This window comes from Girardinichthys multiradiatus, chromosome 6 (genome assembly GCF_021462225.1).
Source record: "Girardinichthys multiradiatus isolate DD_20200921_A chromosome 6, DD_fGirMul_XY1, whole genome shotgun sequence".
Taxonomy (NCBI): Eukaryota; Metazoa; Chordata; class Actinopteri; order Cyprinodontiformes; family Goodeidae; genus Girardinichthys; species Girardinichthys multiradiatus.
This window is the reverse complement of record NC_061799.1, coordinates 8,700,542-8,716,563: the sequence shown is the minus strand read 5'-3', so window position 1 is coordinate 8,716,563 and position 16,022 is coordinate 8,700,542. Positions and strand designations below refer to the sequence as shown.

Below are 16,022 nucleotides of genomic sequence, written 5' to 3'. Positions count from 1 at the left end.
TAAACCTTTATTCTGAAAGCTGAACCCCAGCTTGGTCGCTCCATTGGAGATTAGCTTTAGTACCACCACTTCACGAGTTTCCTGCAATTTCAGATGTTAACTTCAGCACCACTATGGTGCCTCATCCCTCTGTGTCTTTTAATGGTTACAGACTCACTCCAAGACTTCCAGTTGGTAGATCTTAAATACACTGTAACCACTCAACTTGACTGGTAAAGACAGGGTTAGGGATGATGCTCAACTGAGCCTTATTTTTAAATGAGCCCACACAAAAACGGGCACTGCTTATGATTATCTGTGTGTGATTATTGACTGTACTGGTTTCAACTACTTAGCATCATGTTTAAGGAGGCTCCTAATAGAGTTTGTGGCTGATTTCAGATACACAGATTTGTAAAGCCCTGACCTGGAGATATTTATTTAGCAAATTCTGATTATTTTATGAGAAGCTACAAAAAGGGCACTGGGAAGAGTGGCTGTGCCTTGCAATTGGAAAGTTGTGGGTTTGATTTCATCTTCCTCCCTGACACATGTCGATATGCCCCTGGAAAAGGCACTTAAACCCAAGTTGCCTAGAGAGTTGCATATATGTTGATGGTTTCCAGTCTGGGTCACTAGACAACACAGTCATGGAGAAGACTGTTGACTAGGGCTGGGTATTGTGGCCAATTTTCTAAATTGATTCAGTTTCGATTCATAAGGTTGTGAATTGATTAATTTCGATTTGATCCAGTCTGCTCTCAAATACAGAAAATGGCTTACCTGTGTTACAAAATACAAGTGAACTTTTTTTTCTCATTCACCACAGAAAACACAAAATGCAGTCTGGTCAACATATCAGCTATATTAGTGTGGCTCGAGTACACCTTGGTGGTCATTGTCATGAACGAATGCTTTGACAGTGATATCCATGTGTCACACGTTATGCCAATTCGGTCTTCTGACTACATTTTCACTTGGATGTCGTCTTTCACATGTGTGTACATGATGGCGATAACAGTTTCAGTCAGATGTTTATGTTTCACTATGACGAAGTGTGGTTGAAGCACATAAACGAGCCACTGGAAGCCTTCATTTTCCACAACCGAGTACGGGCATAAATCTTTGCAAACAAAAGTTGCAATGGCCTCTGTTATCTTAATGGCCCGGGGAAAATTGGCTGGTAAGGTTAGTGAATCCCTCGGTTTCTTTTGTTTTGCCTCTGAAAACATTTTGGCGGATGTTAACGTTGACAAGGTATTACGCTATGCTAAGTGCTTCCTGAGGTTTCCTGAGGTTTGTAGTAGTTGTAGTGGTTCTTGCAAATCACTTCCAGCGAATAGTTTTTGTTGTTTTAAATCCAAAGTGGTTCCAGATGCAGATTTTAGTTAGGTCGCTGAGCACAGCATTACCTGCGTTGGCCATTTTGTTTATGCAGGAGGGTGTGCTTGAGCATCAACCTGACATCAAGCACAATGCTATTGCAAAATTGGTCTCATGCCATATGTATCGATACTGCAAAATCTAAATCGAATCATTCCAGAATTGATTAAATCAGTATTTTTACCAAGCCCTACTGCTCACTGGACAGATGTCCGAAAGACAGTCACTGACATCCTCCACAAGGAGGGTATGCTACAAAAGGTCATTGCTAAAGAAGCAGGTTGTTCAAACAGTGCTGTATCTAAGCATATTCAAGGAAAGTTGAGTGAAAGGAAAAAGTGTGAAATGTCATCTGCTGGTGTTGGTCCACTGTTTTCTGAATTTTTATTAGAAGAAACAAAGGCTTGAAATATTTCACTCTGTGTGTGATGAAACTATATAATATATGAGCTTTACTTTATGAAAGTGACAAAAAATAATGAACCTATTTATGATATAAAATTTTTTTAGATGTACCTGGATATGAATTGTGCTATATAAATACATTTGCCTTGACTAACTTACTTGCCTACAACTTTAAATATTGAACTATAGACATACTTTGTAACCTTGCCCCCCCTGTCCTCTGTTTGCAGTACTGTTGAAGCTGTTCAGAGAAGGAAATAGTTTCATCTTTTGGAGAGAAGAGCTGACAAAGTGAGTCTGATTAAGAGTCCCTCAAGATGAAGAAAAGCAGAAGTGCTCATGGAGTTACACCAGGCGAGGTAGGTGATGAATTTTCCAAACATCCATCTGTTCCATCCTTGTATTTGTATTTCACCCTTCACCCACTGTTGGCACACTTTCTAAAAATGTTATATGCCCCTACTCACCCAGTTTGCTCCTGAGTAAACACCCGATGTGGTTTAGCAGGAAAAACGCAGCAGCAGTGCGGTACAATGTGTCCAGAAGGTGGTTTCTGACTCATTAACAGATGACTGTACTATTCACAACAGACCGTTATTCAGCAGGACACAACGAGAGGAACAGTGTGTGTGTGTGTGTGTGTGTGTGTGTGGGTGTGTGTGTGTGTGTGTGTGTGTGTGTGTGTGTGTGTGTGTGTGTGTGTGTGTGTGTGTGTACAATCACAGTTTAGGATAGAGGGTTATGAACAGGTTAACAGCATTCAAAATTCAGACTAAGCCAGAGCATGATGTGAGTAACGAAACATTCAGTCTGACTGGACGTATGGATAAATGGAAAAAGGACCAAGATCTGACCGAGAGGCCCATCTGTTTCTCCACTATACCACTGGTGTTTATGACTGGACAGGAAAGCCAAATTTACTTAGACATCTTCCAAATGGAAATCAGAGGACAAGCCAGACCATGATGATGAAAGTGTCCCTGCTGCGACTTGTCTCCTTCTGCTCCTCCGACCATTTACAGGTCCTTCTCAAAATATTAGCATATTGTGATAAAGTTCATTATTTTCCATAATGTAATGATGAAAATTTAACATTCATATATTTTAGATTCATTGCACACTAACTGAAATATTTCAGGTCTTTTATTGTCTTAATACTGATTATTTTGGCATACAGCTCATGAAAACCCAAAATTCCTATCTCACAAAATTAGCATATCATTAAAAGGGTCTCTAAACGAGCTATGAACCTAATCATCTGAATCAACGAGTTAACTCTAAACACCTGCAAAAGATTCCTGAGGCCTTTAAAACTCCCAGCCTGGTTCATCACTCAAAACCCCAATCATGGGTAAGACTGCCGACCTGACTGCTGTCCAGAAGGCCACTATTGACACCCTCAAGCAAGAGGGTAAGACACAGAAAGACATTTCTGAACGAATAGGCTGTTCCCAGAGTGCTGTATCAAGGCACCTCAGTGGGAAGTCTGTGGGAAGGAAAAAGTGTGGCAGAAAACGCTGCACAACGAGAAGAGGTGACCGGACCCTGAGGAAGATTGTGGAGAAGGGCCGATTCCAGACCTTGGGGGACCTGCGGAAGCAGTGGAATGAGTCTGGAGTAGAAACATCCAGAGCCACCGTGCACAGGCGTGTGCAGGAAATGGGCTACAGGTGCCGCATTCTCCAGGTCAAGCCACTTTTGAACCAGAAACAGCAGCAGAAGCGCCTGACCTGGGCTACAGAGAAGCAGCACTGGACTGTTGCTCAGTGGTCCAAAGTACTTTTTTCGGATGAAAGCAAATTCTGCATGTCATTTGGAAATCAAGGTGCCAGAGTCTGGAGGAAGACTGGGGAGAAGGAAATGCCAAAATGCCAGAAGTCCAGTGTCAAGTACCCACAGTCAGTGATGGTCTGGGGTGCCGTGTCAGCTGCTGGTGTTGGTCCACTGTGTTTTATCAAGGGCAGGGTCAATGCAGCTAGCTATCAGGAGATTTTGGAGCACTTCATGCTTCCATCTGCTGAAAAGCTTTATGGAGATGAAGATTTCATTTTTCAGCACGACCTGGCACCTTCTCACAGTGCCAAAACCACTGGTAAATGGTTTACTGACCATGGTATCACTGTGCTCAATTGGCCTGCCAACTCTCCTGACCTGAACCCCATAGAGAATCTGTGGGATATTGTGAAGAGAACGTTGAGAGACTCAAGACCCAACACTCTGGATGAGCTAAAGGCCGCTATCGAAGCATCCTGGGCCTCCATAAGACCTCAGCAGTGCCACAGGCTGATTGCCTCCATGCCACGCCGCATTGAAGCAGTCATTTCTCCAAAGGATTCCCGACCAAGTATTGAGTGCATAACTGTACATTATTATTTGAAGGTTGACATTTTTTGTATTAAAAACACTTTTCTTTTATTGGTCGGATGAAATATGCTAATTTTGTGAGATAGGAATTTTGGGTTTTCATGAGCTGTATGCCAAAATCATCCGTATTAAGGCAATAAAAGACCTGAAATATTTCAGTTAGTGTGCAATGAATCTAAAATATATGAATGTTAAATTTTCATCATGACATTATGGAAAATAATGAACTTTATCACAATATGCTAATATTTTGAGAAGGACCTGTATATTAATCAATGTTTAATAAACATGTTTTTTGCCTAAAAGAAACTTTTAGAAACATTTAGAATTTTTGCAGTTAATTTCTCTCATACAGCAATTCTTTGTTTTTGGCAACAGATGGTGAGATTAATGTAAAGATCCGTTGGGCTCGCTGGGATTTTAAGTGGGACTCTACAGATTGTGCTTGTTTCCCGCAGATGCCACCAGGTTAGGTTATCCAGCCTGGTGGTGAGTCTGCAATGAGCTGGTTATTAGACCAAGTGACATGCTATATTTTAGAGTTTGACGAAGTTTTTAAACAGCGCTTTCTTAAAATAGGCCAGTGATAATGCTGTTTTAGGGCATAGAAATATCATGACAGGATTACTAGTGGTTTAGAAAGTATGCATTATTAAAAACCTTGGTGTACCTTGACACCAGAAACCGGCTCATGTCAATTATGCCCCTTTCATCAGATCATTCCTTCGTTCTGTGATCCACACATTAATAAACCCTAACCACTGGGAACTGTATGGGATTGTGGAATGAGTGTAACATAGTATAGAGCAAAGACAGTAACAGCTGTTCAGTCTGGAGCAGTGGGAGTGGAGGCATTGTGTCATTTTCCAGTGTCCATCTAATCTGAGAAAAATGTTGATGAGCATAATGCAACATGCTGAGGATGGTGCACAACAACTATGTTTGTGTTTAAAGCACTGAATGCATCTGAACATCATGCATGAAAATCCTCACATAGAGCTCAGCCCTGGGGAAATCCCCAAGGAGAGATTGCCTTGCAGGTGAAGGCTACAAGTTGTAAGCCACACTCCTTTGATTCCACCGTCAACATGAGCTGAAAACTCACTCAGCAAATCATCTTGAATGATGAAAAAGGACTAAGGGGTTTGTAATCTGGGGTTTGTTGCATGGTTATTGAGGAGCTAAGATGTGAATGTGGCTATAGCGTCTTTGAGAGAATAATTCACAGCTGTAATATTGATACATATATGGAGAAACCACAGAAGTCCACAATTCATGTAGAAATAGGGGTGTAAACAAGATCTTCCCTTTTCTACCAACACGGTTCGGAGCCCATTCCCGAGCATGATTTTGAACCGGTGACGCGTGTTTCCATGCAACAAGTACAGTGGCACAGACGAAGAACGTATTGTATAAACATTATTTATATGTTTGCAAAAACACACACTGTATAATTACTCGTTTCCGCTACACTCATGGATACTGAACATATGCAAATGAAAACATTGTACATACTATTGTTCTTGCATGGAGTTGCCATCTTCTTTTCTGTATTAACTGTAGTTTATGGATGCTCTCAGGAAAAAACACTGATGGTGTTGCAATAATGAATCGTAACTACAGGGGTTGGACAATGAAACTGAAACTCCTGGTTTTAGACCACAATAATTTATTAGTATGGTGTAGGGCCTCCTTTTGCGGCCAGTACAGCGTCAATTCGTCTTGGGAATGACATATACAAGTCCTGCACAGTGGTCAGAGGGATTTTAAGCCATTCTTCTTGCAGGATAGTGGCCAGGTCACTACGTGATACTGGTGGAGGAAAACGTTTCCTGACTCGCTCCTCCAAAACACCCCAAAGTGGCTCAATAATATTTAGATCTGGTGACTGTGCAGGCCATGGGAGATGTTCAACTTCACTTTCATGTTCATCAAACCAATCTTTCACCAGGCTTGCTGTGTGTATTGGTGCATTGTCATCCTGATACACGGCACCGCCTTCAGGATACAATGTTTGAACCATTGGATGCACATGGTCCTCAAGAATGGTTCGGTAGTCCTTGGCAGTGACGCGCCCATCTAGCACAAGTATTGGGCCAAGGGAATGCCATGATATGGCAGCCCAAACCATCACTGATCCACCCACATGCTTCACTCTGACCATGCAACAGTCTGGGTGGTACGCTTCTTTGGGGCTTCTCCACACCGTAACTCTCCTGGATGTGGGGAAAACAGTAAAGGTGGACACGCCCCCATAGACACCTTGTGTGGTGAGACACCAGTCATGGGGACAGAAATATTGCTATAAAGAAGGTGTCAGGAGTTTTATCCTCTTCAGCTCGAGTATTTATCACAAATTGTTTGGAAACCTACAATTCCTAATCCTGTTTTTGTTGCTGTAATGGGGTGTTTTCATTTTTCCAGCTATTAACATAGTCTTGTTTTCTAGTGAAAGACCACAGGTGTTAACTGTTAAAAAATAATGTTGTCCGTCAGTGCATTGTTTTAATATATTCATATAGTTCGGTCTTTGATGCACAGTACTGAAAAATTAAGATTATTATTCCATGCAGGAAACTGATGTGAAGGACCATATTTTAGTATGGCGACTTCTTTATTTTGCTGAGATGCACTTTGCCAGATGGATCCTTTGTTCTTCAAACCCTTACTTTAAGCTACATATAGTGAAGACTCTTCTTCAAAGGATATTACCCAGTGACCCTTTCATGTGCTGCTTTTATCGTTCTGCTATGATTTACAATGTCCTGCAGCAAATGGTCAATTTATCTGGTACTGATCTGGAAAACATTCCTTTGCTTATTGCTTATTGCTTATCACACTATGGATGCAGGGCTGCACGGTGGCGCAGTTGGGAATGACATATACAAGTCCTGCACAGTGGTCAGAGGGATTTTAAGCCATTCTTCTTGCAGGATAGTGGCCAGGTCACTACGTGATACTGGTGGAGGAAAACGTTTCCTGACTCGCTCCTCCAAAACACCCCAAAGTGGCTCAATAATATTTAGATCTGGTGACAGTGCAGGCCATGGGAGATGTTCAACTTCACTTTCATGTTCATCAAACCAATCTTTCACCAGGCTTGCTGTGTGTATTGGTGCATTGTCATCCTGATACACGGCACCGCCTTCAGGATACAATGTTTGAACCATTGGATGCACATGGTCCTCAAGAATGGTTCGGTAGTCCTTGGCAGTGACGCGCCCATCTAGCACAAGTATTGGGCCAAGGGAATGCCATGATATGGCAGCCTAAACCATCACTGATCCACCCACATGCTTCACTCTGACCATGCAACAGTCTGGGTGGTACGCTTCTTTGGGGCTTCTCCACACCGTAACTCTCCTGGATGTGGGGAAAACAGTAAAGGTGGACTCATCAGAGAACAATACATGTTTCACATTGTCCACAGCCCAAGATTTACGCTCCTTGCACCATTGAAACTGACGTTTGGCATTAGCATGAGTGACCAAAGGTTTGGCTATAGCAGCCCCGCCGTGTATATTGATCCTGTGGAGCTCCAGGCGGACAGTTCTGGTGGAAACAGGAGAGTTGAGGTGCACATTTAATTCTGCTGTGATTTGGGCAGCCGTGGTTTTATGTTTTTTGGATACAATCCGGGTTAGCACCCGAACATCCCTTTCAGACAGCTTCCTCTTGCGTCCACAGTTAATCCTGTTGGATGTGGTTCGTCCTTCTTGGTGGTATGCTGACATTACCCTGGATACCGTGGCTCTTGATACATCACAAAGACTTGCTGTCTTGGTCACAGATGCGCCAGCAAGACGTGCACCAACAATTTGTCCTTTTTTGAACTCTGGTATGTCACCCATAATGTTGTGTGCATTTCAATATTTTGAGCAAAACTGTGCTCTTACCCTGCTAATTGAACCTTCACACTCTGCTCTTACTGGTGCAATGTGCAATCAATGAAGACTGGCTACCAGGCTGGTCCAATTTAGCCATGAAACCTCCCACACTAAAATAACAGGTGTTTCAGTTTCATTGTCCAACCCCTGTATATTTCTTATCATTGTAGAGTTTTCTGCAAGAAGCGCTGTTCATTTACAATCAACTTGGCACCAGATGAATAGGCACTGTAACTACAGTCGGGAGAACGAGTATTTGATACACTGCCAATTTTGCAGGTTTTCCCACTCACAAAGCAAGTCTTTAATTTTTGTCATAGGTACTTTTTAACTGTAAGTGATGGAATATAATCTAATCTTCTCCAGATCCTTCAGGTTTCGGGGCTGTCGCTTGGCAATTCGAACTTTCAGCTTCCTCCAAAGATTTTGGATTGGGTTCAGGTCTGGAGACTGGCTAGGCCACTCCAGGACCTTGAGATGTTTCTTACGGAGCCTTAGATCAGAAAGCTCTATTTTTGTTTCATCAGACCCCATGACCTCCCATTCCTCCTCTGGATCATTCAGATGGCCATTGGGAAACTTCAGACGGGCCTGGACATGTGCTGGCTTGAGCAGGTGGACCTTGTGTGCGCTGCAGGATTTTAATCCATGGCGGCGTAGTGTGTTACTAATGGTCTTCTTTGAGACTTTGGTCCCAGCTCTCTTCAGGTCATTGACTAGGTCCTGCCATGTAGGTCTGGGCTGATCCCTCACCTTCCTCATGATCATTGATGTGCCTTGTGCAGATCTACTATTTTATCCCTGATGTCCTTCCACAGCTCTCTGGTCTTGGCCATTGTGGAGAGGTTGGACTTTGTTTGATTGAGCGTGTGGACAGGTTTCTGTTATACAGATAACGAGTTCAAACAGGTGCAGTTAATACAGGTAATGAGTGGAGAACAGGAGGGCTTCTTTAAGAAGAACTAACAGGCCTGTGAGAGCTGGGATTCTTACTGGTTGTTAGGTGATCAAATACTGATGTCAGGCAATAAAATGCTAATTAACTACTTAAAAATCACACAATGTGATTTTCTGGATTTTTGTTTAAGATTCCATCTCTTACAGTTGAAGAGTACTTGTTCTCTGCACTGTAAATATGGCCGTACACTAGGGCTATTGCACTTTTGTGGCCATTAGGAATACATCTGAAATAGTTAGTTTGGATAAACCTGAACTGGACAATTGTACTCTGAACACAGATTATTTTAAAACATGTCATCTCCTCAGGAATGTAAAGATATGGTTTATTAAAATGTAAATCTGCAAGCAGTATTAATAGATTTATTTACCTTTAACTGCAAATATAGCCCTTGTTTAAAGTAAAGCTTGAGATGCAACAATATTTCTGTTAGCCTTATTGCTCTGCCAAGGCATGAACTGAGGTTATAACTACTCACATTTTCTCTCTCCTACATCAAACAACATTGAGTGTTCATCTCCCACCTTTCATTGAGATTCTACTGTTAAATATTTTAAGCTGAGTCAAAAAATCATTGGATACTTCAGTCTCCACATGGAGCAAGCCTGTTAGATTCTGTCGTCCGCCTATCTCACTTATGAAGGCTGTCCTCAAAGAGCCTTCCTGGAACCCCCCACCAGCACCACCACCCCTCGAGAACAGCAGATATTTTTGTACCAAGAAAACCTTTTCATTATCACACAGTTACTTGAACTTCCTGTCAGGCTCATTGCTTTCCCCATTTAAACGCCTTCTATGACGGTGCTTTGATGCATATGTTACAGATTTAGGCTTTAACTGAAAAGACGCATACATCTGATCCAATTACATCTCATTTGGAATCGGTTTCACTGAAAGGAAACCAGTTGTAGTTTACAATGCAATTTAGACAGAGTATAGATCAATAGAGCATTATAATTTCATGTCTTAGAACCTGATTAAGGTATTGAATAGCTAAAATAATTTAGCAATGAAACATCAAAAGCCCTGAATTATTAAAAAGAGATGGCTGCTTTGAACATTGATTGGACAAGAGACCAGTAGTTAGAGTAGTCATGTTCTGTCAGGCTGGATTTTCAGTGATTCTCTGTTACAGGCACAGTACGTCTGGGAGGTAATAAATCAGACAAATTGCTTTCCCTAGAAAGACCGAGGGAGTCAACAGGGCTGTCCTCACTGACAATCAGCCAGGAAAAACAGCCTCCAGTCCTCACCACTATATTCCTCTTCTGTATATTCTGTCAGAGACCTTTGTTCTTATAGTTGTCAAGTCTCTGTTTTGCTTTTGCACTTTAGTCTCCTATTGGTGTTTTACTGTGTGCATCCCTGCGCTCACTGGTAGTGACTTTGTTGAAAAGAAGCTTTTTGTCTTTGGTTTAGCTTTTAAACCAGAGGAACTTTTGAGGCCAAGCACGACGGCCATGATCTTAATATTTCATTAGGTTAGTAGTAGGAGTGTAACAGTAAATATCAACCACTTAAAATCAGGCTGTATACAATGTTTAGGTTACGAGAACGAGATGGGATGGGATTTTAGTAATATTAGTAATAAGAATCGCCATGTTTTGTTTCACAAATCCCAAACTGTGTCTTAAATAATCTGTAACATGTGCAGAATATTCCACTCCTTGTTTGAATATTTCTGAGTATATTGTGGTTTTTATGCTTGTCTAATTTTGAAATAATCCCAATGCTAAAAGAGCATCGAATGGCTACTCTTTTTGTGTTTTCTAAAAGAAGAACAAGGTTACAACTTTTAGATGCATCCTTCACCAGCACACTTGGGCTAGTGCACCTTGTCCTACAGCATTGTGTATTCCTTCATCATTTATAAATAAAAGGCAGATATGCAATAGTGTGATAGTGGTATGAACCCATTTACCCTACGTTGGAGCAGCATATTAAAGCAAAACTGCAGAAACCCCTGTTGGGACAAAATATCTGTCTCTCTAAGTAAAACAGATACTTTAGCGTCCGAAATGTTGTTGGAGAGTGAATAAAATGGGAAACAGCAACAATACTAATGTTGACCATAATAATGATGAAATGTATTCTGTTCATTTATACCACTTTCAGCTACTCATTTTTCAGGCATACTCCTGGCATTGATTTTATGAACTTTGATGTAGTATCTGACTGGAACAGATTTGGCAAATGCCCAACCTTCAATGACTCAACATGATATCAGGGATAAAACAATCCTGATTTGCACATCCATAATGTGAAATAGTTGAGTTCTGAGACCTAACCACTTAGATCTGTTCTAACTCTAGCTCCACTCTTTCTTCTTTTTACACTCACTTGCTGTCAGATGCTGTCTTACACACCCATCCTCTTCGTCACTCTTTTGCACCCCCCACACACACACAACAAAAGAAACAGTTTGCCGACTTCCTCATCCTCACTCAAGGAATCCCCCCATCCCTGTTTGCTGCCATCAAGCCTTCATTTGAAACCTTTTGGCATGTTTCATTTCCTCTTGCATGCAGTGAACATAAAGTGGAAGGAAATGAGCTGCGTCAGCCCACTTCTGTTTCCCCAGTGCTTTGGCTTGTTTACGGCCCATCATTTCAGCCCAGCCCCTTGGACTTCTTACTTGAACCCTCACATTAAACTCACAATTTATATCCAGCGCTGCTTCATAAACATGTCAATTGGCAGTTCAGGTGTCAAGTGGGTGAAACAGATCATTATTCTTCTCTGAGCTGAAAAGCAATAAAAGATAAGTGTTGCCACTGTTGTGAACAGGGCAGGCAGATTGTTTTGTTGCTGACCAAATATTTATGCTTCCTTGAGTCTCTGAAAAGATCATTCGTTTTTCTCAAGTAAAATTTTCTTTATTTTGTTTCTTCCTCAAATCTTTCTGTGTGATTTTCCTTTTTTATTGTTCTAACATTCACTATCATTGTCTTAACATCAGATATGGTTTATTTCTCTCTTCATACAGGTTCAAAAATGATACCTATATTTTAAAAATACCATCATCATACATTTTTACCTCCTTTTAATAATGTTAATACCTATCTTTACTGAGTATTCCTCAAATATTGTACAAAGGTGAAAGTTATAATAATGATCTACTTCTTCTTCAGGAGAATACAGAGCCTCCCGGAGGACAATATTCCACGGGCAGCAACCTTTGTGTGGAGGTGTGCAGAGTGCACCGGCGCTCCTCTGGTAATCTGCAGTTGCCTCCATTGTCCTGGCGACAGGCAGAAAAGGAGAGGGACCGGGGCAGGCCAGTGACACCAGAGGAAGATCCCCTGACCCAGAGCAGACCCACAAGCCTGCCCATTGCCTCTCTGCCTCGCATCGACATCACACAGGCTGATCCTGACAGGTGAGGCTCTGACAAACAAGCACCATTAGCCCTGTGTTACAGTGCTGATGGTGCAGCATCCAAATCAAAGTGTCTCTGAGATTGCTACTTTATTTCTCTGTTCTAACATTCTTTTAGACTTTTGACCCTTTTGTACCCTTTTTTACTATTTGTTACAGTTGTATTTTGAAACTATATTTTGTATTAAACATTTATACTCAAGCTTCAGGTATACCTTTGTTGCTGTATTCACTGCAGTTCCTATTTTACACAGTGGATGTTGCACAAGAAGAAAAGGAGGTGTTTTCCTAACAGACAACTCGAACTAGAAAGTTATTTCCTTTAATTATTACTTTTTGGTGTTTTAAAAGGCTGTTTGTAACATTTTGCATGTCCTCTGTGGTTAACTTAAATGCTTGTAAAATTACATTTCTCTTCAGACTGCTGCTCTTTCCCCAGAAGGAAGAGCCGTGGCCTTCTTGGGGAGAGCCACTAATGTGCAAAGTTACAAAAACAGGGACCACTGACCAAAACGTTTGAACACGCCCCCATAGACACCTTGTGTGGTGAGACACCAGTCATGGGGACAGAAATATTGCTATAAAGAAGGTGTCAGGAGTTTTATCCTCTTCAGCTCGAGTATTTATCACAAATTGTTTGGAAACCTACAATTCCTAATCCTGTTTTTGTTGCTGTAATGGGGTGTTTTCATTTTTCCAGCTATTAACATAGTCTTGTTTTCTAGTGAAAGACCACAGGTGTTAACTGTTAAAAAATAATGTTGTCCGTCAGTGCATTGTTTTAATATATTCATATAGTTCGGTCTTTGATGCACAGTACTGAAAAATTAAGATTATTATTCCATGCAGGAAACTGATGTGAAGGACCATATTTTAGTATGGCAACTTCTTTATTTTGCTGAGATGCACTTTGCCAGATGGATCCTTTGTTCTTCAAACCCTTACTTTAAGCTACATATAGTGAAGACTCTTCTTCAAAGGATATTACCCAGTGACCCTTTCATGTGCTGCTTTTATCGTTCTGCTATGATTTACAATGTCCTGCAGCAAATGGTCAATTTATCTGGTACTGATCTGGAAAACTTTCCTTTGCTTATTGCTTATCACACTATGGATGCAGGGCTGCACGGTGGCGCAGTTGGTAGCACTGTTGCCTTGCAGCAAGAAGGTCCTGGGTTCGTTTCCCGTCCGGGGGTCTTTCTGCATGGAGTTTGCATGTTCTCCCCGTGCATGCGTGGGTTCTCACCGGGTACTCCGGCTTCCTCCCACAGTCCAAAGACATGCCTGTTAGGTTAATTGGTCTCTCTAAATTGCCCTTAGGTGTATGAATGAGTGTGTGCTTGGTTGTTTGTGTGTTGCCCTGCGATGGACTGGTGACCTGTCCAGGGTGTACCCCGCTTCTCGCCCATAGACTGCTGGAGATAGGCACCAGCTTCCCCGCGACCCACTATGGAATAAGTGGTAGAAAATGACTGACTGACTGACTATGGATGCAACTTTGTGCCGTCTTTCTCTCAGATAGGTTTTGTGTGGAGTTATTTTGACTACAGACTCTATAAAATTACTTATGAGTTAAACAGATGTGAAAATGTGGGACTCTGCATCAGCAGACAGACATTTTAATCACTGAAACAGTGGTGCAGTAAAACAGCTGATGGCTTGCTAATATAGGGCTTTCAGGTCAAAAAGGTGCAGAAAACCCCCAAAAAACTTCACAGTAGAGACTAATTCGATCAGTAAAGTTTCGACTAGTGAGAGAACCTTTTTTACAGAGCAGGATTTCTGTTAGTAAAACTTTTTAAAGATTTTCTTTGGGACACTAGTGTCCTTTATTTTAATTTTTTCTAACATAGGCAGACAGGATATGGGATGGAGAAAGGGGGAGACATGCAGCACAGGTCTCTGGGGTCGGGACTCAAACATAAGACAGCCTCCGAATATAGGTCATGCGATCTACCGCTACGCCACACGCTGTGCCCCATGAGAAAAACTTTAATCAAACTTCCTGATTTTCAAAAAGAGCTGTTCATTTAATAACGCTGCAGCTGTAGTGGAGTCATGTCAGTGGGTGATCTACAACATGTCTTTTGACCTGGACTTGAGGTCTGAGACTCAAGTGTAGTGAACAAACTTCATCTCAGGCTATCAAAGATGAAGTCATAGGTATGTAAGCCACAGATAGCAGCTCTGACAGAGATGTGAGTATTCCTCTGTGCAAGGGTATGTTTGATTTATTACCCCGGGATATCGTAAGCTGTGAGGTGTTAATGATTCATCAAAAAGCTGTTCGTGTTAGCTGCAGCTTTGTCATAATATAACAGATTTCTCTCAGACTGACCTGTGTAATAAATCTAATATTGCACAAACATATTCAAAATAATTCACTGCAGTTCAGAACAACCTTTTTACGTTTTGATTGAAATATTTTAATGAAATGAAATAGACACTGGATGTTAATTCATTTTTTATTTTTTACCATTTCAACATTGGCTTGGTGAGATGATGCAATGTTTCTTTGTCAGCACCCGAAACAGCACTGGGATTTCTTGGTTTATTTGTCTATTTCAGCAACAAGACAATTATAAGTGCTTTATATGATGAAGACATAAGAAAGAATTGAAATATTAAATAAGTGATGGAAGTAATATTAACATTTTGGAGAGGTCCAGCCAGTCTTATCTCGAATTCAATGGAGAATATGTGGTGGAAGATTAGGGTGATGGGAAAGGTGCCTTCAAACCTCTAAGACCTGGAGCTCCAAAGATATATGTTCAAAAACATCACTAAGATGGTCAAAAAGCTTTTTTCTAAAAAATCTGAATAAAAAAAGATTTTGTTGTACAAATTGTAACCCTTATAAACTGTGTTATTTTCTTATATAGTAGGTAGACATTTGTGGAAGTTTTACAGCTAGTCATCCAGGTCAAACGTTCCCTTGAGTTCTCGTTTCAGAATCAGGTGATGAACAGACTTGTTTGACTTATGCTTGAAAATTGTTTGCAAAAGGTTAACACCTGTCAGTGAGGTTGATTTGTTCTGGTTTGTTCTGACCTAGAATGATCCCTGACAGAAACCTTAGTCTTCTCACACGTTGTGGGATATGTGTAAGGCTGTTCTGGGTGTAGTCACACCCAGTCAAAAGAGGAATTTATTAAAACAATTCGATGTTGAGGACAAAAATATGTAGATAAACTTTTGAAATATACAGGTCCTTCTCAAAATATTAGCATATTGTGATAAAGTTCATTATTTTCCATAATGTAATGATGAAAATTTAACATTCATATATTTTAGATTCATTGCACACTAACTGAAATATTTCAGGTCTTTTATTGTCTTAATACAGATGATTTTGGCATACAGCTCATGAAAACCCAAAATTCCTATCTCACAAAATTAGCATATCAATAAAAGGGTCTCTAAACGAGTTATGAACCTAATCATCTGAATCAACGAGTTAACTCTAAACACCTGCAAAAGATTCCTGAGGCCTTTAAAACTCCCAGCCTGGTTCATCACTCAAAACCCCAATCATGGGTAAGACTGCCGACCTGACTGCTGTCCAGAAGGCCACTATTGACACCCTCAAGCAAGAGGGTAAGACACAGAAAGAAATTTCTGAACGAATAGGCTGTTCCCAGAGTGCTGTATCAAGGCACCTCAGTGGG

General features: G+C 41.1%; 1 protein-coding gene across 2 annotated transcripts in view; it reads left to right on the top strand.

Moving 5' to 3' along the window:
• The window catches only part of LOC124869281 (cAMP-specific 3',5'-cyclic phosphodiesterase 4B-like), an 88,969-nt gene that overhangs the window by 27,202 nt on the left and 45,745 nt on the right, over positions 1-16,022 (top strand). For both annotated transcript variants that reach the window (XM_047367047.1, XM_047367048.1), the window contains 2 exons: positions 1,998-2,126; positions 12,108-12,355. In XM_047367047.1, the coding sequence (XP_047223003.1) occupies positions 2,085-2,126; positions 12,108-12,355 (290 nt within the window). In that variant the 5' untranslated portion in view covers positions 1,998-2,084. The remainder of the gene's footprint in view (positions 1-1,997; positions 2,127-12,107; positions 12,356-16,022) is intronic.